Source organism: Larus michahellis, chromosome Z (assembly GCF_964199755.1).
Source record: "Larus michahellis chromosome Z, bLarMic1.1, whole genome shotgun sequence".
Taxonomy (NCBI): domain Eukaryota; kingdom Metazoa; phylum Chordata; class Aves; order Charadriiformes; family Laridae; genus Larus; species Larus michahellis.
The window spans coordinates 40,540,499-40,565,863 of NC_133930.1; the positions used below are offsets into that span (position 1 = coordinate 40,540,499).

General features: G+C 39.1%; 1 protein-coding gene across 4 annotated transcripts in view; it reads right to left on the reverse strand.

The window, feature by feature from the left end:
- Window positions 1-25,365, reverse strand: part of PRUNE2 (prune homolog 2 with BCH domain) — a 145,307-nt gene that overhangs the window by 2,453 nt on the left and 117,489 nt on the right. Inside the window, exons 10-19 of one of the 4 annotated variants that reach the window (XM_074569593.1) lie at window positions 24,433-24,512; window positions 23,310-23,510; window positions 18,275-18,451; window positions 11,818-11,920; window positions 8,050-8,181; window positions 7,809-7,895; window positions 4,546-4,644; window positions 2,870-2,905; window positions 2,309-2,347; window positions 752-799 (exon numbers count right to left, since the gene is read on the reverse strand). In XM_074569593.1, the coding sequence (XP_074425694.1) occupies window positions 752-799; window positions 2,309-2,347; window positions 2,870-2,905; window positions 4,546-4,644; window positions 7,809-7,895; window positions 8,050-8,181; window positions 11,818-11,920; window positions 18,275-18,451; window positions 23,310-23,510; window positions 24,433-24,512 (1,002 nt within the window). The remainder of the gene's footprint in view (window positions 1-751; window positions 800-2,308; window positions 2,348-2,869; window positions 2,906-4,545; window positions 4,645-7,808; window positions 7,896-8,049; window positions 8,182-11,817; window positions 11,921-18,274; window positions 18,452-23,309; window positions 23,511-24,432; window positions 24,513-25,365) is intronic. The other 3 variants (XM_074569594.1, XM_074569595.1, XM_074569596.1) reach the window with 3 other exon arrangements.

The window sequence follows — 25,365 nt, forward strand, 5'->3', positions numbered from 1 at the left end:
TCCCCTGTACACCCTGGCTGGGAATGCGCACGCTGCTGCAGTGGCTACTCCTCCTGACAGGCTATTCTAGCAATGAACCGTTAGCGCTTGCGTGACACACTGCAGCTACTAACACCCTCCCTGACGCACAGTAAGAGCAGTGCAGGGTTTTCCATTCGCATGCTTCAGTTACAGTATCAGACGGAGGAACGGCATGCCAGAGGACTGACACATCTCCATTTCCAAGGGAACCAGTCCAGCTTTGAAAGGAAGAGACATAAAGACACTAGAGATTTAGTCAGGGAAATAACTATGAAAGAAGCTGGGAAGCACAAAAATCAAAGAGAAGGAAAACATCAAGAACAGACCCAGAAATCAAAGTAAAATATAAGACTTTTTAATCTCTGAATGAGAATGGCAAGTTTACCACTTTACTTTTAATTGAGCATGATGCACGGGACCACCTTTACTCTGATCGTGTTGCGCTCTTTCTATATGTTTTTCACATAACTTAACCTGAATATCCTCAGGTTAAGAATTCTATCTGTCTCTGCCTGAAAATGGTCGAGGACACTTTAAACACATCTGCAATGCAAATATAGTAGATCCTAACTTCTTCTGCTTGCATATGTTGAATCAAGTTCCTGAAAGTAACTCTAAAAGCATTGAGGCCTCCAAAAAGCCTTATGGAGTCTACCCAGCCTCAGTTCCTAGCAGCGTGGTTGTAAAATAATGTTAAAACGTAATGACGGTATTAGGCACAAATTCTTACTCGTGCTCCACTGAAGTCATTTCTGGATCATTTGAGAGGCAGCTAGTTCTGGGTACAAGGTAAAAGAGGTAGTAGTAAGCATTTATTCTGTGTTTATTTCTTTCTCTTTTTAAATATGACATCAGATTTGGGGGACATAATAACTAACTGTAGTGAGTATCTTTGATGGCACGAACACACAAAAGTTATTGATAGGAATGTAGTGAGCTTAGTGCCTGCGACACAAATTAGTTTGAGTAATAAATTTTTAAGCTATTTCTTTAAGTTAGGGAAGAGAAATGCACTACAGTGACTTCATACATCCAACAACAACAATAATCAGTGATGCCTCATATGAATATTTACTTCCCCTTTCACTTGCTATGCTGCAGTCTTAAATGAAAGGAGTAACAAGAAAGCAGCTTTCTTCCACAGAGTTTTCATTGTTATATACAGCAATGCGTTTGAAAATGTTTGAATAGAAGGGACAGTAGTTGCATTTCGAGGTTGGGGTGGGCCTCTTTTCTTTAAAAAAATATTCAGGTGGTATCAGACAACTACTTATGTAAAGGTATTGCTTCTGAGGCAGTTTAACTGCTAGAATCAAAAAGCAGTGGCCAGTGTTTTAGGTATTTCTTGGAGGCGATTTTAAAAGCTAATCCCAGGAGAAGCGGAGGAAAATGTGCACTGCAAAAGAAGAAACTTCAGAAAAAATACAACACAGAAGAAGTGGAAAGATGAAAATTTTGCAGTGCTAAAGAAGAAGACTGAAAACAAACTTCAAAACCTGAAAATCTCTCGCTAAAAAAAATGCAGGGAAAATGTAATACTAGGACTGACAGCCACAGGTTCCTCCTCCAGAATCCTGTGTATGACACACATGTGAAAAAAGTGCACTGGATACCTTCTAAGCTCTGCTCAATCAGTCAAGGATTGTGTCCTTCCAGTTAAGGATTTCTATAGTACTTACAACATACTGTCTCAGTATGCTAAAGTCTAAGCACTGAATTACAAGTTTAAAGCACTTGATCATCAGCTGACACTGATTTATTTAGTTACCATAAACAATACAATATTACCAAGTATTAATTCACTGGCCCATCCAACAAACACTGGAAAGACAGGAAAAGTTACCTACCTACCCTAACTGAGAATGAGGTACAATAGCTATCCCTAACTTAGCAAATTGTAAAAAAATACTTTTTAAAAAGAACTGCCTCCTAAAAACTTTATTAATCATCTGACATAACAGGTGAAGGGTAGAAAATGTTTAATGAACCACTTTAATGGAGTAAAGAAGTTATTTCAGTCATGCCCATGACTATAGAAACGATCATCAAAAAACAGCAAAAATGTTTTTATAGTGTAAGGGTATGATTACTCCTTACTGAGACCGAACGGTACATAAGCAGGCTGCTTACAGTGAGAGGGGAAGTCAATTCACAAATGTGGCAACTCACACAGTAATTGAAACTACTAGCTGACTGCTATACCAAACACATAATGTACTACTGCATTCAATCCATTCCTGTGAACCCAGTAAATATAATGCCAGCATCAAGCTGAAAGCTATCTTACTTAGCTGTTTCTGAAGTTTCCCTCAGCTCCTCATCCAGTCTGCATGAGTAAAAGTTATTGATATAAAGAAACAAAGAAGCAAGCACAGCATAAGAGAGAAGCAGAGCAATAGCAGAGCAAAGAACAAATATAGTACATGCTTCTAAAATAGGCACCCAGTATTATGCACTAACCCTAAAGCTCTTCAGCTGAGTATGATACCATTTATCCTTGTGCTCAGCCCACCTTTAATTTGTAACTCCTTATTTAGCTCATTTGGAGGCAGAAACATAAAAGCAGCAGGGATCTGAGGCATGCCCAGTGGACAGAGCTGAAAGCATTCAGTTGCTCTATCAGATAGTATTAAACTAGCCACAGCCTGGGCCAAGTCAAGGACATTTACAGTTGAGTGGCTTTTTATTTAGAAGGGAGGCTGATCTCAACAGCTTGAAGGGGAAAGTAAGATTCCACATCATTGCAAGTCCTCTCTCGTTCAGCTGTTGAGGTCGCCTGCAGGTGAAAGGCTGTCACACAGATTCACTCCATTATGAGCAGCAGCATGGGCTAGAAAGCAAGTTTTACCTCATTCTTCTCTTAATACACTTCTCTTCATCATACCTTACAAGATAAGGGTGGGTGAAGGAAAAGAAAAGATGTACAGGTTCATATGACACAACAGGCACATTGTATCCCACTTCCATAAAAACTACCAACCAACCATACAACCCAAATTCTGGCATAACCCTACGTACTTTCTACAGATGGGATTCCTCATGACCATAGTGGTATTTCTGTACTTGCCAGTGGAGCAATTATGAAGCCGAAAGTTGAGTTTTATTTTATTTTGCCACAGGAGCCTTTCCCAATTTGCAGCAGAAGGGAAGCTATTAGCTCTTCTCCCTGTGGCATGGGAGTAACTACTCACAGTGCCTTGAACCCACCCACCCACTAAATCTTCATATCAAGACACCTTCAAAATGCCTCCCACCAATGGGCACACTTGTCGTCATCTGATTTTTTTCTTCAGCAAAATCATGATCTGGCTGCTGATGACATGAAGTAGAGAAGACAGTCTCTAAAATTTCTTAAGCTCTGTCCTAAAGTTTCTTTGGTACCGGTGCTGTGATCGTTTCATCGTTGTTCCGGGAGGTGAATGGACTTTACAACCAGTTTTCAGTCCACAGGGAAAAAAGATGCTTGTAACACAGCAATGCGTACTGCTACAGACAGTGTAACAGTAGAAACAGAGAAACACACTGATTTATCAGATTAAGGTCTTTATCAGAGAGAAATATAAGAAACTTAAATGTTTACAAGAATCAGAAGAGGAAGGGAGGGATGGAGGGAGGATGAAAAAATTTTAGGGATATTAGAACATTCTGGACATCCCTTTATCAGGTGACCAATGACCTCGGTGCTACACATTCTTAGCATTACCTCACTTCTAAATAAGTTACAGCAGCAAACAAATTTGAGTGAAAGTCCCTATGATCCCTGAGTTCATGACTGTTATTTACTATTTTTAAACGTGCCACTGCAAGAATTGAGCTTCCCACTTGCTCCCTGGAAGTACACCACAAGTATCAGAGCAACCACCAGCCTGATGAAGGAAATGATGCTGCTTTGACAACTACTGTGAAGCAGGTGTGAAAACTCCTGCCTTGGTTGCAGAGATCTATGACAGCTCCAAAAGAAGCGTTCTTCATACCTAGTCACTGACAAACCATAAGGAAAATACTTGTGTATTTACTCATCAAAATACTTTATAGTACAGCATGTTTGCCTGTTCAAAACCTAGGACATTTGATAAAAAGAATAAGAAAAAGCATCCTTTAACAACATATCTTTTTAGTAATGACCTACATGAAAACCATGATTGCTTTCCAAGGTATTCAGTCTTGGTATACCATTTCATTTTACTGTTTTCAGTTCTGAAAAAAAGCCAGTTGATGCAAGCAATTCAAATCAACTTCCTACAGTTTTTTAGTAGATATCTTTCCTTTAGAAATATCTGCATTGGAAAAACGTTCACACATCAGAAGCAAGAACTGAGAACCATTGTCTTTCAGTGGTTCTGGTTTAAACCATGAAAATCAACACAATAAGGAACGATGTACCTGGGGACTGTCAGTGGTTTTCTATTGAACCAGCTATCTTTGAATTATTGTTTCCAAGACTTACAGAGTCTTTAACACTATTATTAGTTTGTGGGAATAGTTTCCATTAGAACAAGTACATGTTTACTGTACATCACTTACTTGACAATACTGTCTGGTATGTGCACGTACTCCATTGGTATCATCTCACGGAGCTCTGCCAATGTGTTGACGTACTGTATCTTACTGCTGAACTTAGAGCTGAAATACAGAAACACCATGTTGATTGACTTTCCTCCCAAATTGTTTATGATATATTTAAAAAAAGAGAAGGCATGAAGTTAATCTATTAAATAACTAAGTATTTTCTTATTCATATTTCAATTACAGAGTCCAGCTGATCATGAGGATATTGAGTTCTGCTAACACTGGAATCAAGTCTAGACCTTTTGCTGTTCCTTGCTTAGGCTGTATTACAGTATTTAGGACAACATTATAAATTGTAATGCCTACATACTAGGCAATGCGATTAGTTTTACAGTTCAAAGGAGATGTATTAAAATTCTGAAAAGAATCAACCCCCCTATAGCATAACTACGTGTAAAAAGAGATGGGAAGCATTCACTTAACCGGGTCATGATGAATTAACATCAAGTGATCGTGATGAATTAGCATTTATATTTGACACTGATTCTCAATAAAACATAATAAAACTAAACTTCCTCGTTTGTTTAGATGAGTACATATCTGATTTTGTATGTGCATGTCTATTCTTACTGCAGCGCCTTATTATGAGGAAATACTTCCCTTGTTTATTTCAGCTGTGCTATATGATCCTTTCTTGTGTTTGAAAAATAAATCACTCAGAAAAAGGCTAAATTTTCAGCCTTAAAAAATAAGGCTATTGACTTGTCTAACCTGAATCATTTGATACTTATCAGCTTACGAGAAATGCATCTTTCCCATTTGAGTCCTAAAGCAATTTTCCAAACTTAGCTGTGGTTGTATTTAGATAGTCTTTTAACATCAGTAAAACTAACAAATGCATGTTAACTGTAAATGTTCTTAAGTGTAGGCCATGAAAAACAGAACATATTCTTCCTATCTACTGCTGATTTAGGGGTACGACCAGACAACATGAAGCCTCTGAAATACCTCTGAGCAGAAGGTTACTGCCCCTCCCCTTACCATACATATATTCCTAGTAAGGTAAAGTAGACAACTGAAACAGGAATACATGAAGGTACTGTGAACAGTTGTTTAAGCTCATCCATTTTAATGTATCTCTGTACCAGATTAGCACCACCAGCCACACATTGAAGCAGGCCAATGGTCATGTTTTAAGATGCACGAATCACAATTGTCCAGTCAAAACCATGATAACACACAGATAACTATTAGCGTTTTATCCAAAATGTTTATCATAGTCTGCATCATCTGAACTGCAGCCAAAGTAACCTGGCAAGCTCCAAGCCAATCAGAAGCTTCTAAAGACTGGGGTGAGGGAAAGAAAAAATATTTAAAAATCTTTCAAGGGTTCATTTTTCCACTTGAGGATTCTCCTGGGTCCACTAATTCCACCACAGTGATTGATTTCTGTGTAATTGCTTTATGTGGGAATCTAAGTATTGGCTTCCCAAATACATGTGTATGCAGACAATTGTTTAGTGTTTGTCAGTCAAGGTGAGTCCCAGAGTCCACTGAGTGACCTTGGCAGTTTCTGAGGCAGAATTGACTGTAAAATGCTCTCAGTGACTTGACTGTCCCTTGCCATTCTGTTGTCTTTCAGTTTCTTCATTCCTACTGTCTTGTCCCACATCTCAGCTGAAACAGAATTTAAATTATGTTGCTCATGTTTAGCTATCTATCTCATTGAAATCTCTCCTTGCCTTGGGACCAATCCATTCCTTACTCTAAAGTTCCCACCGTGCACGTCAGTGATTTGGTGAACAGCTCGGGGCTAGCAAACTAAGCTACAGCCACCGGCCTTCAATCTGATCAAGTTTCTATCTCTTTACACTGCTTTTTACTGAATTGACTCTCTCTTTTCATGCCTCCCAGAGTTTTTTTACTCTGCGTTCTCATAGTGGTCTTCTGTCCTTGGTGAGGGTTCAAGTATTTTATGTCATCTTCCATAAAAGTCACACTGGACGTGTGCCTTGGCCACCTTTTTTCAGCTCCCATTTGCACTTCACTTTCTTATTGCACAGAGACTCAATCTACTTGTCTGAAATGGATAGTTTTAACTGGTCTCTATTGTGTCTAAGTTTTGTACTACTAATTTGCTTTGCCAAATTATTTAGAGAGAACCTTTTCTCCTGTTTGGGAATGCAAAACCTCTAGTCACTGCTGTTCAGTATGGTCATTCTGAATAAATGACCAGTGAATTGAAACAGACGTGGCAAATTTGATTTTTTTTAAATTTTGCTACCTACCTTTCCTCTGGGAGCAAATAGCATGCCAACAAAAATACCTCAGACACCAAATGCAACTCAGTGAATCCCCATCATTACTGTTCCTAATTCCAAGTATTGTTTCCCTGTTACTCTGGCATTTTTAATTGTCGCTTTCTACTTAGTATTAAAGACACCACCTTTAAAAGAAGTGCTGTTACGATACTCTGCCTGTCACACTTTGGCAGTGATGGGAGAACTCAGGTGTTTCCCCATCCCAGTGTCACTCTCTCAGGCCAGAGAACCCTGTGACACACATCGCCAGTGTCCTCAGCAGCAGCCTGGGGGCGAACCTCTCTGAGGTCTGTCATGACCTCTGTTATTTGCTGTGTGGCTTCTGGAGTCAATGCTTCTTCTCTTGCATAAAGCAACTTTCTCCCACCTGTCAGTCTGCTCCCCCCAGTCTCAGCATTTCCCCTCCTTAGGTGCCTGTCTTCTTCAGCAACTTGTGAGGTCTTCAGGGTCTGTAATATCTCTTTGATTTTTTACTAATCAAAGCATTATTTTTGGTGGCATAAAACCTTTTTTGGAACCGGGACTGCTATGCATCGAAACAGCTCAGGGTACTGGCAGTCCTCTTGCATAAACAGCAATTATTTTTTTTAAAACACAGAATGGTAGCTTAATCTTGCCCTGTAGCCAGGATTTTTCTTTTTTATGAGGTCGTTATCATTACATGCAGACCCCTTTTCTACATGTCTTTTAGCTGGGGTTGGAAGAAAGGAGCTGAATTCCCAGTTCCGCATACACATACAGGTTTACCATATTATGCCTGTGATGTCTGCAACTAGATACTGATAGAAATGACAGAGGGTTTTCCACTCACTTCAGGAAAGTCAACTTCAACTGTCAAAATCCCAACATGAGCTGTAAAATGAGTACTCTTCAGTGAAAGATTAACAGGCAGGTTTGACAATTTAGGGTGCTTCTGTATTCTTAGGGCATAGAAAATCACTGGTATTCACTACATACCTTATAAAAGGTCGTGTCACAGCCAGAATTGTTCTGATAAACCACGATGGATGAACAATTATGAAGGATTTCAAATTCTTCCGTAACCTAAGTAAAAAGGAAATGGTTTCTTAAAAAACCAAAAAAACCCACAAAGCATACAGAAAAATCATACACAGTGAACACTGTCATACAGGGGAGTAACAGGAATGGCCAGTGTGTAAAATAATGACTGTGGATCAGAAAGGAAAATACTACTCACCGCCGATCAATCATTTGGTAACATTTTTTCATCCAACCCAGTCCAGGCATCCTCCTTCTTGGTGTTGCTCCATTCAAGTAGACAATCATATAGTCTTCAGCTACCATCAGCTCTAAGGTACTGATTACATAGCTGACAAAAGTACAGAAGTAAGTCAGCACATTCTTTACATTATCCACTTAAGCCCAAACTAAATCAGTCTACTAGGAGTAAATCAAGGCAGACTACGGAAGACAAGACAGTGTTTTCTTTTCCTTTAAACCAACGCAAACATTTAGCACTACTTGCCATGCTACCTGAAGATAAATAACCAGAAAACCACAATCTTATCTGCACTTTCAGAAATATGTGGTTTCCTTACAAAGATACAGTCTCACAGGTGACTTTGCTGTTTCTTAAAAGGGGATAAAATCACGAGATTTTGCAAGGGAGAGCATGGCAGGACCATGTGAAGTTCCAGGAGCTTCTGAGATTAACTGTTGAGAAACTTCTGTTCACTATTAATTGTCATGTTTGTTCAATGCAAAAATAATAAGGGTCAGGAGAAGACACTTGTCTATAATTCTTGTGGATTCTCACACTACTGCTACTGATTCTGTGGCTGCGAACTACAAACACCTTGAATCTCAAGGCTAATAAAACTTGTCCATCGGCCTGCCTTCTAAAGGGACAGGGCACTCCCTGGCATCGCTTCATTTTGTGAGCAAAACACTCCCAACACTCATTAAATTCCTCAGCTCGGCAAGGATAATTCAGACAGAACAGTGCTCTTGGGACCTTAGTCGCCCTACCTAAAAGAGCACAGTACTCAGTTAAATGAAAGGGTAGCTTTAAATTCTTTTCCCTGACTATATATGCAGATGCTCCACTACCCCACTTCGGAGTTGTTCATCACAGGAATGTTCAAACTGTTCTCTCTGCTATCCAGCCCGAAGGCATGTGTATGTAAAAACTGCAGTGAAAAATCACAAGTCACACCTTAAAAACCTGAATGCCTGAGTGCTCACTACAAAAGGCAGCTCTATCCCTGAGCATAATGGCCCCTTTCACAGGTGTATGGGAATGACTTGTGATCTAATCTGACCTTTAAATTCCTTAAGATGCAGTTTCTTTAAAAGAAGAGCAGGAAATCTAGTTCTCACCAAAGAGAGTGATACTTCACCTGGGCATAAAGTAGGCAGCTATTAACAGACCAGTTCCATGGATTTGATAAATCCCATCTAAATCACTATTCACTCAATTCTTTTGACTCTTTCTCACCTTGCAGTTGTGCATTCCTTTCTTTTGCCTGACATTTGTAAAGGCTCATGACTAACAGTGAAATATCAAAGCGAGGGACATTCTGAGCGTACACTTGTGCCGACAATCTGATGCAAAAAACTTAATCTAACTGAACACACCGACTATTTGAAAGGATATGAAATTAGCCTTTCCCATAGGACACAACATATAGTGCTTTAAAGGCATTTAGACACTGAAACATAAAGAAACGTGTATAAGTACTTCTGAAAACACTACAAGGCTTTCAGTTATAGGAACAGAGAGAGTCTGAAAAATGGCTATGTTTGCCTAGGTGCAAAGGGAATTGTGAACTTTATGGATAATCAGTTATAATAAGAACAATCGTGCATACTTATCATGAGGAATAAGAGGAGTATTATGACAAAAAGGAATCTGATAGTTTTTTAGACAGATCTCATCTCATATACTCAACAGTTCTCATTCACTGTGTTGAATTACACCATTTGCCATTTTAGGGAAGCAGAGCTCTCTTGCAAACCTTACCTAACTGGTAATTTCTTACTATTTGGTAATAATTGCCATTTCTTTATTATTTGAAAAGATAGACAGAATTTTTCTCATTGACTAGAACAATTCTCTCACTCTCAAAGCAAGAAGTGTTGGTTTTGAATTTCAAAGTGTAGTTTTTCAAGTTGTGACTCTTTTAAAAAACTTTTAATCTCTGTACTGTATCAGGTAGCCACAAATGAAACAGTGGGATTTCTGTGTGGATGTGCATCAGCTAGAATGCTGTAGAAGATGCTGTCTCGAGAGTTTTTGCTCAAACTTGACTCTCCAAAGACAGTTTTACAGGATTAGGCAAGGTAACAAATAGGAACAAGACAACTATAAATGTGAAGGGAAATCAGAAGGGAAAGTAACTGCAAAAATCATGAGCAATTGAGGACAGTTATCAATCAGAAACTAAAGGTGGCCTATATACTGCAAGTGCACAATAATATATCAGAAACATGCTATATACAAAATGAGAGGAGACTTAGTGATTTGCCGGTCTCTCCAGACCCCTATATAATTCAATAGTGAAGAATTCACAAATATTTAAGTATTTGCTATACTGTAAACTGCTGCACTCCCTCTACTTCAATGCAATTAATAGGGCTACAACTGAAAGAAAGGGGTGATCTCATCTTCCCTTTTCTTGTTGTCTTACAAAGAACCAAGAGCCTATAAGCTGCAAAATAAGAAGGTTCACAGCCAACCTGAGCTCTCTCTTATACTACCACCCCAGAAAAAAGACAGTGAGTTATAAAATTGACTTTGGGAATATCCTCAAGTGATGTGGAAAAGTCTCTTAAGGCTTGAAAAGGCTTTCTCTGCAAAGTCCATTTACCACCAATTCTATCTATGTTCATGGGGTTTGGGTGAAGTCGAAGAACAACTATTTAATGTCAAGTCACAGTTACTCTCAGCTTTGTTCTGTAGTTATCAAGTTAAAACCACTGTAGTAATTCCTCCTCTCTAAATCACTGGGCATGGTGAAAATCAGTTACTGTAGATGACATGGGGGTCTTCGAGGCTCCACCAGACAAACACTAGCAGCTGGTCTGACCTGAAACTAAAGCACCCAATCTTGTTTTTCACAGGTAGATGCAATGTAGAAGGCACTGGCTCTCACCACATCCCTCTTCAATGACTGGAGTTTTAAGGAGACTGTGTCTGTGCTCTTGGTGCCTTGTAAGCTGCAAATGGCAAAGGCCAGGTCTTTGCTGGCTGTAGAAATGACTTTCTGGGTTTTAGCACAGAAAATGCTGAAACGATTGATTTTTAACAGCTGTTAAGTGGAAGTAGCTGGAGGTACTTCAGGGGAGTGCTGCCTCCACAATTTTTGGCTGCCAAACCATGTTGCCATTAGGAGTAATTTTCCTGTGATAAATTTGGGTTCATGCGGTCAAATTTCTGTCCTGTGCAACTGGCCCCTGCCACTTACAACTAAATCAGAAGCAGCTGGAATCAGGAAAAATACCTAGAGCTGATTGCGTCAGCAACTGTCATTTATCCTGTATTTTTAAAACGAGTGTCAGAAAATGGTCCTGTGACTTCTAAACACAGCCACAGCACATGTTAAAAATATGACATACATCATGATAATATATAACAAACAATGAACAGTGAAAACCAGTCTGGTGGCCTAAGTCCCTGCTGATTTTTCTCAGTAAGGGCTGGAAACCAGTAGTGAAACAGTGCAATGATTGTAGGCCCAAGAAGATACTGCGTTCCTTGACATTTAGGGAGATAATACAGTTAGATTTGGTCCTGACAAATATGCCTTAATTTGGGAGGGTGACTAGGTAAAGAATACCAAAATAATACTCTACCGAGCAGTTTATCTAAAACTGCTATTTTCCTTCAGAACACTCCGCTTCTAATGACCAAAATTACCTCTTAATTAAAGACAGGTTTTCTCTCACTACATAATTATGAGTACTAACTCAAAAGGCTCTGTCACATTGCTCCCATATCACTCACAGGAAAAGATTTTCCATGACATAGTTGTAATCAGTTCGACTGCTGTCTGGCAAGAAGCATGCCGCGAACACAATGATAGCATTCAGACCATCACCATAGTATCCTGTGGAAAAAAACAAAAAGGCATTTTTATCTTTCTCAATGGCTCCTAACAAGATAGATTTAAAAAGAAATCTGTAAGTCCTGGAATAGAATGATTATGTCTACTGCTGAAGAAGACCGAAAATGCATGAACTATCATCAAGTGATAAGGAAGTAGGATAGTCAGCTACGTTGAATTCCTGAAAAACACACTTAACACAACTGTTAGTAAACTTTTTATACAGGCCAGCAAAAAATCTCATTCTGCTTTGTAAGTAATACAATCTTATCTGAACTCCTGGTTCATTGCTTCTCTACAGCAATTGTAGTGCTGAATGCTTACCTTAGACTGAGGAATAAGGGGCTAAAGAAAATTTCCTACATTTACATATTTTGAAGGATGTTTCACGATGTCTCACAATCCAATCTCAGTTGGCTTGTGCAGCTTCAGTGGCCTCAGTATATTACAATTATCACTGCACACCATGATACCTTAAAAGCTCCTGGGGATCGGTTAAACCCTTTGCTGCAAGTTTTGTATAGAATACTTTTTTACCTTGGACATTGCAATTGTCCAGTACTGGCATTCTTGGGGCTGCACCACTGCCTAATGATAGCCGTAAACCCTCAAAGTTGCAGCACTACTATTCTGGGATCCAGGGCAGTTGCTTGTTACCCAAAAGAAAATACTTCTTTTTCATGATGGATTAATGCTGTTTAATCTTCCCCATGATCCTTTGCAGCTGCTACAGATTTCTATGTTATTATTACTAAATACAAAATATTCCTGCATGTCAGTTGAAAGTTTTGTTTGAAACATATGTGCAATCAGGAGGCAATTTATAAAGATGTGGTAGAAATGGTTGTAAGTAGATAGCACTGAGACAGTGAGGTGCATATACAGCATTCTCCTGGAGAAACTGGCTGCTCATGGCCTGGACAGGTGTACTCTTCACTGGGTAAAAAACTGGCTGGATGGCCGTGCCCAGAGAGTGGTGGTAAATGGAGTTAAATCTAGCTGCTGTCCGGTCACAAGTGGTGTCCCCCAGGGCTCGGTGCTGGGGCCGGTTCTCTTTAATATCTTTATCAATGATCTGGATGAGGGGATTGAATGCACCCTCAGTAAGTTCGCAGATGACACTAAACTGGGCGGGCATGTTGATCTGCCTGAGGGTAGGTTGGCTCTGCAGAGGGATCTGGACAGGCTGGACCGATGGGCTGAGACCAATGGTATGAGGTTCAACAAGGCCAAGTGCCGGGTCCTGCACTTGGGTCACAACAACCCCATGCAGCGCTACAGGATTAGGGCAGAGTGGCTCAAAAGCAGCCCGGCAGAAAAGGACCTGGGGGTGTTGGTTGACAGCCGGCTGAATATGAGCCAGCAGTGTGCCCAGGTGGCCAAGGCGGCCAACCGCATCCTAGCCTGTATCAGGAATACTGCGGTGAGCCGGACTAGGGAAGTGATCATCCCCCTGTACTCGGCACTGGTGAGGCCCCACCTCGAGTACTGCGTTCAGTTTTGGGCCCCTCGCTACAAGAGGGACATTGAGGTGTTGGAGTGTGTCCAGAGAAGGGCTACAAAGCTGGTGAGGGGTGTGGAGGATAAACTTTATGAGGAACGACTGAGGGAGCTGGGGTTGTTTAGCCTGGAAAAGAGGAGGCTGAGGGGAGACCTTATCACCCTCTACAAGTACCTGAAAGGAGGTTGTAGAGAGATGGGGGCTGACCTCTTCTCCCTGGTGACAAGTGATAGGACGAGAGGAAACGGGTTCAAGTTATGTCAGGGGAGGTTTAGATTGGATATTAGGAAACATTTTTTCACTGAAAGGGTTGTTAAACATTGGAATAGGCTGCCCAGGGAGGTGGTGGATTCACCATCCCTGGAGGTGTTTAAAAAAAGGGTAGATGGGGCACTTAGGGACATGGTTTAGAAGTGGCTCTTGTCAGGGTAGGTTAAAGGTTGGACTTGATGATCTTAAAGGTCCCTTCCAACCTCAGCAATTCTATGATTCTATGATTCTATACTTGGAGAATGACTTGAAAGCCTTTCAAAAGAAGCTAAGAGAAACCAATCATGAGGGAGAGATGATACTGTTCGTGAAGGAAACTCTGAATCTTGCTTGGAGACAGAGACAAGTTCTCTCCTGCTGGAGACAGAACAGGAATGCTGTATATGTCAGGAACACATTCCTGACAAAATTAAAGTATGATACCGGCATCTATACAACACTTTCATAAGGACATTTTAAGACCTTTACAGTGCTTTTTGGATGCTAGAGAGCAGTATCCAAGCCTAACTCAAATGCTCGTAGAACTTCTTGCATTCTAGACAGCCAAGCAAAGCAAAATTCTCTAAAAGATAGTGATATAGATAATACACAATCTGTGTGCGCTAACCAGGGAAGAGTGACAGACTAGTTAGTTTTCTCCTTTCTCACTCAACACCTAAACTGAGTCCCAGCTAGCTGAAATAAGGATAAGATGTCTATGGCAAGGAAGTAAATTATTCCATGGCTTTGTAGAGATCTTCACAGAATCTCTGACAAAATGGGTGCTTCAACACACTTGCCCATGAAGTTCTCCATGCCAAGGAGAACCACAGCTGATTAGTCTCAACACTATCCCAGTCATCAAGACATGCACAGAAGCACTCTTCATTCAGGGTTCTCAGCTGTTCCTTAAAGGACAGGAAAACACCACTGCTTCCCCAGTTACAAAGGGCAGCAAAAGGACAAGCCTCTGAGAGAAAAATGTGAATGTCAGAAGTAAGTCTCCTCCTGCCTTGAGCCATATTGTTTCAAATCAAGGCTTGGCAAAGCAACCTGCTGAAGGATTATGTTGGACTATTTCTTTCTGAATTTAATTTGGTAGATTTGACAAAATATAAGGCATTGGATAAGATGATAATACATACTGTTGATAGTAACACCAACACTGAGTAGAGAATGCTAGCTAGCCTAGACCTCATCCACTGAAGAATCATTTGGACACTGCAGGTAGCTTTCTGCCCTGAGCCTGAACTCTATTCTTCCATGGTCCATATCCTTCCAAGATCTTTTGTCTTCCCAGCACTGTGAAGTAGCTTTTTTTCTGGCTCTCAAATTCCAAAGGCCAGTTAATCTACAGCTGGGCTTCCGGATCTAGAGAAGCCACTGTACAACAGCAGCCCAGCACATGTCCACTATCTTCTCCAGTCCCACAGTGCAGTGTCGCTCTCCATCCTGTTGGAGGACACGGGCAGGCAGAAGAGCTCAGGATTACAGTTTGAGTTCAAGCCAATGTGGATATAACAACTTCAAACCATGTGACATAGCACGCTGTGCCATAGCTCCAGCTCATGTTAGGATCCAGTACACATGAACAGTGTATCTACACATATAGGTATGGGTTATTTAGTTTGGTGTCCAAGTGAAGATGTCAAGGTCAAATTCAAACAGTAGCATCGCATTCTCTAGCAAGGATGTAGACAGGGAGGGCCAAGAAACTCCAGTTCTGTTTGCAGAACCTTCACCTTTTAGGAGTTTGACATGAAGGAATATACCGGTCTTCTCAAAAGAAACAAAGAGAAAAGAACTCCACCCCCCACACTCATGACTTAATACTAATCTCTTTTACATTTTCACCTTCTCAATAGATCCACATACTTTCAAAGAGACAGTACTCATTTCACCAATCCCATTCTAGCTCATCCCTCAGCTAAATCATTATGGAATAAAGCAGTATTTTTCCCCCTCGGCTTTACAAATAGCGATGAAATTTCCTTCCTTCCATAAATTTAAAAATCCTTAAATGACATGACAATTTATATCACGCTGCCATAAAGCAGTCCAGCTGGCTCAGGGGTTTTGCAGCGACAGCGTATTGTGGCAGGTGTGTCCACTAAATTACACAGCACTGTTTGCAGTTCATGTAAAGCAAAATGATTATGTGCAGATGCCACCTAACAGCAAACAGAAGAAAAACCCACAGATAAATCTAAGCCACTTTTTCTTACACATGCTTGTAGAGAAGGAATGTTCACCCAAGGGAGAAGTGCTTTTTAATTCATCACTAGAAGCCGGCAAAAAACATTTGCCCAAATTCTCAGTCAGCCTATGCAGAGATAGATCTCTAAGAGATTTCTCCATCAACATACGTGGAAGGCAATGACACACCTAGACTGACAAGTTTATTCTCCTCTTTCCAACTCTGTGGCTACCATTTAGATGCTGTATTTGCTGTTATCTGTTATGTGGCAGGCAGGAATGTTGAGTAGATCACTGAATCTTAGATGCTTAAGAGGTGCTTAACCTGACTTGCAATTAATTAATTTTATACAGACTCTGTTCTTACACTTGAGGTTAAAGGAAAGATTTCTGGCTCTCCACAGCACTCCAAAGATATTAAAGTATTGCCAAAGGGAACTTCATACAGAATAGGCCTAGCTGCCAGACTGTATAAACTGTTCAAGCTGCCTGAAGTTTTCCTATGACCCATGCATCAAAATGATTTTGTTTTCACATCTTCAGCCTGCCACTTCATAAACGCAGAATGTAATCCAATCCTTAACTCGGTTTGATATGGCTAGATTTCAGGGAAAACTTCCAATTTAGCCAGGGGTGGGCTGAAACTTATCATTACATCTCATACCATTTCTTTTACAATGCCCAAGTTAGTGACCATCACCCATTCAAAAGTAAAAGAAACGTGAAGTTCTTTATCTAAGATTTGAGTGATCTAACAAAACAAGGTATCAGACATGTAAAATTTGAATCCTGATTATTTTACACTGAGAACCAAGCTGAATGACCTAGACTTTCATCGCTAAGTCCACGTTATTATGTTGCCACCAGAGATGTCTGCCACTGGAACTAGTCTTTGTTCAACACTCAAACAGTGCTCAGTTAAAAGCTACTTCTCCACTCACTAAAATGGACTGGTATTTATTTTTCATAAAAGCTGATATAAATTTATACATCAGCATCTAGTAGGACCTGTAGATGACAGTTTTCACCACAAATGTACCTAGAGTAGTTTACAGCATACAAAAACCATATAAATAAACACCATTAGTAAGGGCTCAAAATATCTTATGTTTGTTTCCTAAATTATGCCATCTGTGTCTGTTTGCTAAACTGTGTCTGAGGTGTCGTCATATTCATAAATCTTGGATGGTGTTGTTATAGTGGGAAAATGCTTGGAGGTTTAAACGTCTTTACTAATTCTGACTAAACTTTCTGCACACTGGCCACTGTGAACATCCGTAAGATGGCATTTATCTGCTTTTAATGTAAATGTGCAAATTTGAGAACCACATCCTCAGGTAATATAATTAAGCATAATTTATTTATGCCACTTTTACCAGAGAGAAATTCAACACTGAAAATATACTCGAAACACTGGTTTACCTTTAAATGAAGTTACGGATCAGCAACACTGTGACAGAAGCATCCTCATATAAATTCACAAATCTTACCTCCGAGATCCTAAATTACCTGCCTCAGTTTTTGCAGGAATAGAGCAACTTATCCTTACTTAATACCTTACTTAACAGCTGCCAAACAGTGTCCTCCTAACGTATAGAATCCAAAGATAATCTAAACCTGATACACCACGGAAAAGGCACTAAAAAAGCTTTGTTTCATTTTTTTCCTTCACTATCTATAGTAATATTTGTCCACTTGAATTAATTTATACAGAAATGTGTTAGCAACACCAGAACTACAAATTCCCTGAGGAGGTAAAGGAGCAGATGAGTAAAGGAGACAATATAGCAAGCGTATGAGGCCATTTTCCTACTTTAAATGTTTTCTTTGATATGTGATTTGATAATCATTAACAAATTACGTGAAAAAAACATTAAGCAGTTGCTGATTAAATCCTATCTGCTGACAACTATAAATGGCAGAAAAATAACATAAGGAGCTTAGCCAGATGAATGGAAGCCCCAGGGAAAACTGTATTTTTTAATTTTGCCACTCTACTTGTTTAGATCTGTGCACCCATATACATCATTCAACAAATCACAGAGGACTATAATTCCTCATGCAAAAACTTTTGCCAAAATCCACAGAAAAAATTTTTCAAATTTTTTTTCGATAAGACAGTAGTTTTTTTCCTTACTCTAAGACAGTTTTACCCTACAATGACCAGACTGTTACTGACACATGCATGTCAGTTTGTTTGTTGCTCCTGAAATTGCTTTGTATTTAAAATACTCATTGGTTGTTGTCACACTGAATTGAAAGCCAGGTTCACTTCAGCCATGACTGAAAAATAAAAGTCTCTGTCCCCTTGCCAGTATGATAACTGAACTGAAATAGAAATAAATCATGCTCAATAAAGTATGATTTTTTTTTTTACATCAATCTAAAAAATGCATTCAGGGTTTTCCTACCTCCATGTGAAATGACCTTTTTGTAAGGTTCAATGACTTTCATATCAATTCTTTGTTCTTGTTCTCCAATAACCACCGTTCTCCATAACCTGTTGTCCTCTCGCTCCTCTTCAGCTGTGTACTCTGGAATTGATTCAGACTCCTCTTGGGAAGCATCCTTAGTAGCAGTCTGCTCTTCTGAAAAATAAAATTGTGTATATTACGTCTCCCTGTAAAAGCTCTAAATATTTTCTCTGTTACATACATTTGAAATGGATGACTGAAATCAACTGCATTTTTACTAGATCTGCACTGGTATATATAAGAGCAGAATTTGATCATCTAACAGTCAATAAATGAGAAGTTTGGGGTTTTTTTTAAAAAACTTTTCACCACTATGAACATAAAAAGAAGAGCAGCAATTATCACTATGCAGAATACCACTGAGGGATTTTTGCATTTTTGCATCCAGCTAGTAAAACTGACTAGCTGCTCACTAGAGGTACTGCAATGCAGGTCTTTAAAAGTCTTTGTGTTGCAGCTGTGAGAACTATACCAAAAAGCAAAACAAGGAACTAAAAATGAACACAGTGATGCTTCTTGTCTAGAGAGAAATTACCACAGAGCTACAGCTTCTCAACTTTTTCCCGGTTTGTCTCCAATCTCTTCACATCTGGCACCAGCAAATATGAAGAACGCCCATCCTCCTCTGCTTCAGTCATCAGATAATGCTGACTTCTCATATACCTTAAGCACAGTTTTTGCCTCCCTCAGCGCCTTTCGGGTGAGATTAAATACCAGTTCCCTCCCAGAAGAGAATTACAGAGCAGCCAAGCAATCTGGCCTGTTCATACCAGCACCCGTGAGAGAACAGGCACATGCAGCCCACAGACACAATGATCACAAAAATTAAACTGCGTGTCTCATAGCACAGCCTCTCTGCTGGATACTCTTAGTTTCAGAAAAGCTGTGAATTAACAAAATCTACATTTCCATTGCACATTGACAAGATGGCCCTTAACAACAAATTTAACTGCATTCCAGTTCTTCAAACTTAATAGCTGGTTACAGAAAAAGTGACATGAAAAGTGATTCTGTCCACAGCTGGAATTATTTAATTTCCTTCTTTAGTTATTGTTACAACATACTGTTTTTTCCATGGGAAAAAAATAATCCCTTTTTTGTACTATTATTCTTGCTGAACCATCTGTGCCTCGATGCTGCGTGCTTATTATTAATTTATCTTCATAGTAAGGATTATATACATTTTATGCATTACACGTATTTGAAGCAAACAAATAAAATCAACTCTTCTTTTTAAAGTATTATTCTGTCTCTGCAGTTGTAAGCAAGACCAGAATTTCACCATGTATGTCAGCAAGTGAGGTGGCAGTGAACAAAGATATAGTGACATACATAGTGACATACACGTGTGTACATAAAAAGCTGATCAGACATCTTATTTGAAAATACTAGAGAGATCTACAAAAGTTAGGAATAAACCAAAAGAAGTTATTTTAAATTACAAGAAGAAGTGAAGAACACAATGTTTCATAGAAGCCCTAAAACCTTTCTATGTCTTGGTCTATCTTGGGATGCTTCTTTGGTTAATGCTGGTTCTTGAACTACTCACAAAAATGGAATGAGTTTATCACCAATTCTTTTCTTTACTTGATTCCCACCTCCTGGAATGTTGCAAGAAAGCAATAATATTTCACCTCCTACCTCACTGCCTTACCAGCCAATGAGTTAAAAACATATTCAAACAAAATTGTATTAATGGTGGAAACAGGGATGGAGGATCAAGAAATACATACATGTGCATATATAATGTGACCACATAAGCCTTTTTTTCCTTAGGAACTGCAAATAAAGGGAGTTTGAAGAGATTTAAGGCTAGGAAGAAGAACAGACTGCAAAAGGTGATTTTTTTTTTCAAGTATACTATTTCAAATTGGTTTACCAGTTGCTGATCAGCAGATTATATACTGTGGAGCTGAAGTATGTATTCACGCCTTCTCAGGGTACAATGCTCATGATGTTTAACAATATACTTAGCATTCAGTTTTGAAATATCACATAGTCCGTGATGTTGGGAATAAGTTTACAAAATGTATAACCCTGCTCCCTCCAAACCTGGATATCTTAATGCAATTTTGTATGATGTTAATCCTGTAGAGGTGCCACAGGAAACAATATGAAAATGACACGCATACAGTCAAGCTATGCAAACTTTGACAGGTCATCACAAGGTGGTCCATTCCTTTACGGATATAGAGTCCTCATGAGACGCTATTATGCAGCTCAGGTGCTTTCAGAATAGATAGATGGGATTATCAGAACAGCCTAGGGAAACTGTTTAGTCAGCTGTTTGCTCAGAGGGTGGAAAGAACATGGCTGAGGGAGAGAACTGTAGCTGGCAGAATAGCTTTAGTGAAAAGAGGCTGGACTAGGTAACTACCCCAAATTGTGTTTGGCGTTTGATAATATTTTTTTTGGTGGTGAAACTGCAAATGATGAAAAACTATGAAAAGAGATCCTGATAAAACTTACAATGCTGGAACTGTCCAAATTAATTATTTTTTATAGAAATGGTAGTAAATCACCTCCTCCTGAAGAAGTGGCTATGCTTTACTACGTGGTGTGTTGATTTTGCAGAAAAAGATGCACCAGTGTGTGAAATTCAGGAAGAAAATAAACATCTGCAGACAAAATAATAAACACTCTTTTACATTCCAAAAATCACTGATCTGGCGGTAGGCCTCCACCTAATATGCACATACGGTTTTCAGAAATGCAATTTTTATGTCATATAATGTAATAATATAAAAAGCTCATTTCAGAAACAAGAGAAGGTTCTGAAAGGGAATGTTTAAATGCAAGGTATTAGTGACAAAAAAACCCCTGTGAAAGTGATGATCGACCAATCCCTAAATAAGTTAGGTGCAAGTTTAAGACAAGTACTTTAGTATTTCTGCTCTCATCTATTTTCTTGCACATTGGAGTTGTGATGATCCTTCTTGACCATTCTTTTAAACCAATGGGTTTCAATATTTCTTGTATTAGAGTTTTCCAGCAATGAGGTGGAACCCTGAATAATGACAACAGTCTTGCTTTTCTCAGTTACCTTTTACAGTTCAAATGGACCTTCAGCAGTGTGAGCTGAATTCACAGGCTAAAAATCACTGTTCTCTACAATCACAACAGTTATGTCTTTTCAGTATTTACTTCCCTGGGTTTGGCACAACCGCCTAGAAACACTGATCTGTGGGAGATTATGAGTGCTGGCAACAGCAGAGCGCATACTGGTTAACAGTAGAGTCACAGAAGTACAAAGGTAACAAAGGCTATTTACCATGCAAATAAACCATTCTGCACCAGTTCTTATGACTATACTCTTAGCTATCCGATTCCTGTAATATATAGCCTACTTATTTTATTGCTGGCCTATTTTGATAAACTGTGATTTTTTTTTTCCCCTTTTCTACCCTCTGTTTCTGGGTCATCTAAGTGGAGGACATTTTTCCGATTAAGTATGTCTAAAGTCACACTACACAACTGTAAAAATGTCACCAAAAACACAGGCACCTTGAGCTCTTCTTCACTTAGGAGTTTGGGGAAACTGGTCCAATCTTAGCAAAGAGATGAATCATCACATGTAGAAAGCAACAAAAAAAGCTGTGGAGAAATGCCTGCCATAAATATAACTGCCACCAAAATCACTGGAGTTGAATTTATTTGCTTGAGGGCTTAAAGGCAAAATCTGTTCCACTGCCGACAGAGATTTTTGCTCTCACACAGTGGCCACAACAGTCTAAAACTGCAAGCACAGGCTGCTCTGTGTGTGAGCGCGTGTATGCGTGTGTGTGTGTGCGCGCTAGTTTTAACCTTTGCTACAAAATATTCTAACCATCAAGCAACTCATCACTATGCTCTGCAGATACCCATAAGGAAATCAGCCTTCTAATGAGAAGTGACATTAGAGACGCTCATGCATGATTGAGTACACAGTAATGCCTCTTTAGCAACATCACTTAAACTGATGCAACTGTTCTTGTATGCTCAAAAGAGGATAAATTTTTAAATTACAGTGACCTCACTAGCAATAGAGAATGTGAATGCAAGGGAAAATTCCGTTTAAATTGATCCATTTTTAAAGTTTCTTTCTGTTGTAGGTTGCAAAAATGGTAACACTCATTTTCCCCTCAAATAGCTTATGATCTTTATGTATTCACATTAATGAACACAGTTCTTATACGGTTCTTCAGGTACTAGCAAGCAGTGAGTGTTAACACCCTATTTTGTACATCATGAGGGTAAGTAAAGTGAGTGAGACAATGCAGAGCAATTTTACAGGAAGAGTGAAGTGTCCATTATGCACTTCAGTATGTATCTATACAGTGAACAACTAGGCCTGATGAGAAAGCATATTTAAATTGGTGGAAAGAGGAATTCTGTTGTTCCACCACCCGAGCTATCTTTACCATGCCATGCACACACCTTCCATGTTTCAGCTTTCCATGGATGTAAAAAGACCCTTCTCACTAATAAAAGACCTCTCCCACCACGCTGTGTCTACTTCATTTATACGTTGCAAGCTCTTTGGTGCAGCTTATGTCAGCCAACATATTTTGCACCAGTTTATATACCTAATTACTACTGATGTAACTGTAATCTAGAGCTGGCCAGAGGTGTACAAAGGTATGGTTAGCTATAGTGTTCTCTACAACTGCTTTCTGCTTCTTGGACAACTCTTTTCAGGAAAGTCCTATGGTACTGGACAAAGACAGGACTTGGAGTTTGATTCTCTCTAGGTAGGTCTTCTTATTTTATTTGATCAGCTGTACTATTTCCTTCAGCTCTCTGCATAAGTAGAAATGCATTACTTTACACAGGGGAAGAATGGTTATAAAATATCAGACAGTAAAAATATCTGGACTCCTAGCATTAACTCCCAAATGCTTTAAGCATATTCGTATCTTGACAGACATGACGCTGATCACATAAGCAGTAAAGAAACAGAGATGAACCCTACATTTTCAACCTAGAACATTACCTTGTCCAGTGTATTCAAAAGAGTCTGCTTCATCAGGAGTGTCAAGGTCATCTACATTGATGTCAATTTCATCTGGAGTATCCAAATTATCATCAGAAAGTACTGACCCTTCACTCTGGTCCAAAGAGAGATTGATATTTGGAGCAGTGAGCTTTATCCTTCTGGGATGGGAACCGTTAAGATCAAGAGAATTGGGAGGTTCTGAAAAAAGGGCAAGAAAAAAAGAATTTTATCTCCTCTGCATACAACATGCCTCCCAGATACCTAAGAATCACCTTCAAACACATTGTGACAGCTCAATTTTAGTAACACCAAGCATTTAAGACCGCTTAACATAAAATGCAAATATCAACATTAATATTTAAAAAAATAAAATAAGCATCTACAGCAATGGCAGACGTAGCTGCGAGCTCTTAAATTATGCAAAATCCAGATTCACTTTTTTGCAATCCACAGACAAAAATCAAGCCTTGGACATACCCTGACCCACAATGTTTAAGAATTTAAAAGAGCAATATACAAATCATTTTAGTTATGAACCAAGATGTTGCTGAGTCCTGGAGAAGCTCATACGAGTGAAAATACTCTGTAAATATTTATTTTCTTACTCACTTGTGACTATTCGAATGGTGCTGATTTGCAAGTAGCTATGACTTTGGTTTTAACTATACAATATCTTATTCAATATGGTAACAGAAATAAAAATACCTCTGAGTCTCTTAATTGGTCCTAAATAAAAACTGCCTTCAACAAGACGAAAGCCAGGTATGGCTTTGCCCCTTGACACTGCATTGTATGGCACATTTCAAGCTATTCAGTCTGAAGTATTCTAATGCTAACCTAGTTCACTTAGACAGTAGTCAAATATGAGATAAATAATAGAGACTACTTAAACTTCACAAGGACTAAACGAGTGATGACAACAATGCACAAGAGAAAATGGCACACCGCAATTATAATTTCTCAAGTGAAGAAGAAAATCGACTAAATAAAGCAAACTTTACACTGATTCTTTTTAACACTGAATTGATTCTTTACCAGCACAGAAACATCCTTCTCACTGCATAATTAAATACCAAGGGAATAAGATATAATTAAGAAAATAAGTAAGAGCTTCTCTCACCGGGTCTCATCTCTGTAGAACTGGGGCTTAATACACCCTCAGCATAGGGGATGTCCATTCCCACATCCTCTTGTACCAACCTGAGAGGTAAAATACAAAGCAAAATCTTAAAGAGATGCAGAGATTGACTTTGCTATCAATACAGCTCGTGTGGTCTCACACAGAAATGGAATTTTCCTCAACATAGCCAGTTCAGAAGTCTGATCACAAATTGATGCAAGTGAGAAATGGACACAGCTGTTGTAGTTCCACTGTGCAGTTCTTACCCCTTACACGTCTATGCAGCCTTTGGAGACTATAGGTCACACGTATCTGCTTTTACTTGGATCAAGACATAGCACTAAATAACAACAGGCTGGCAAACAGCAATGTTTCTCATTTTATACAAATTAAGTTGGTGTTTTGTCATCTGGCAAACCACAAACACCATTGCAGGGAGCTTCATCTACTCTTTGCAAACTGCACACCACAATTAAGAGTTCCATAGCAGTACTTTCATTGTTGTACATACAGTTCCTCTATAGCAAAAATGAGACCATGAGTGAGGTTTTTAATTCTTTTGATATCATTTGTATCTTAGAGCAATTCTGACCCAAATCAGTCATTTTGTAATACCGCAGCAGTTGATGTCCTGCACTGAAAGACTACACAAAGCACGAAAGTGAGAACAAACCCTACATTACAGATTTTCAAAGTCTAAAACGTTGCAAAATATCCCACCTAGACTCCATTTTTAGAGAGATACTAAGAAATTACATTTAACATACTTAAGGAAGACAAGTAAAAGGCATTAAGTGGTGAAAATAATAACAAAGGTGTTTAATGTTTAAAGTGAATTGACTTGAACTGTTTTCATGTCTATTTTCTATTCAAGTCTTTTACAAATTGCTTGCTGGAAGGATGGTTCAATTGCAGATAGGAAACAACATTTCA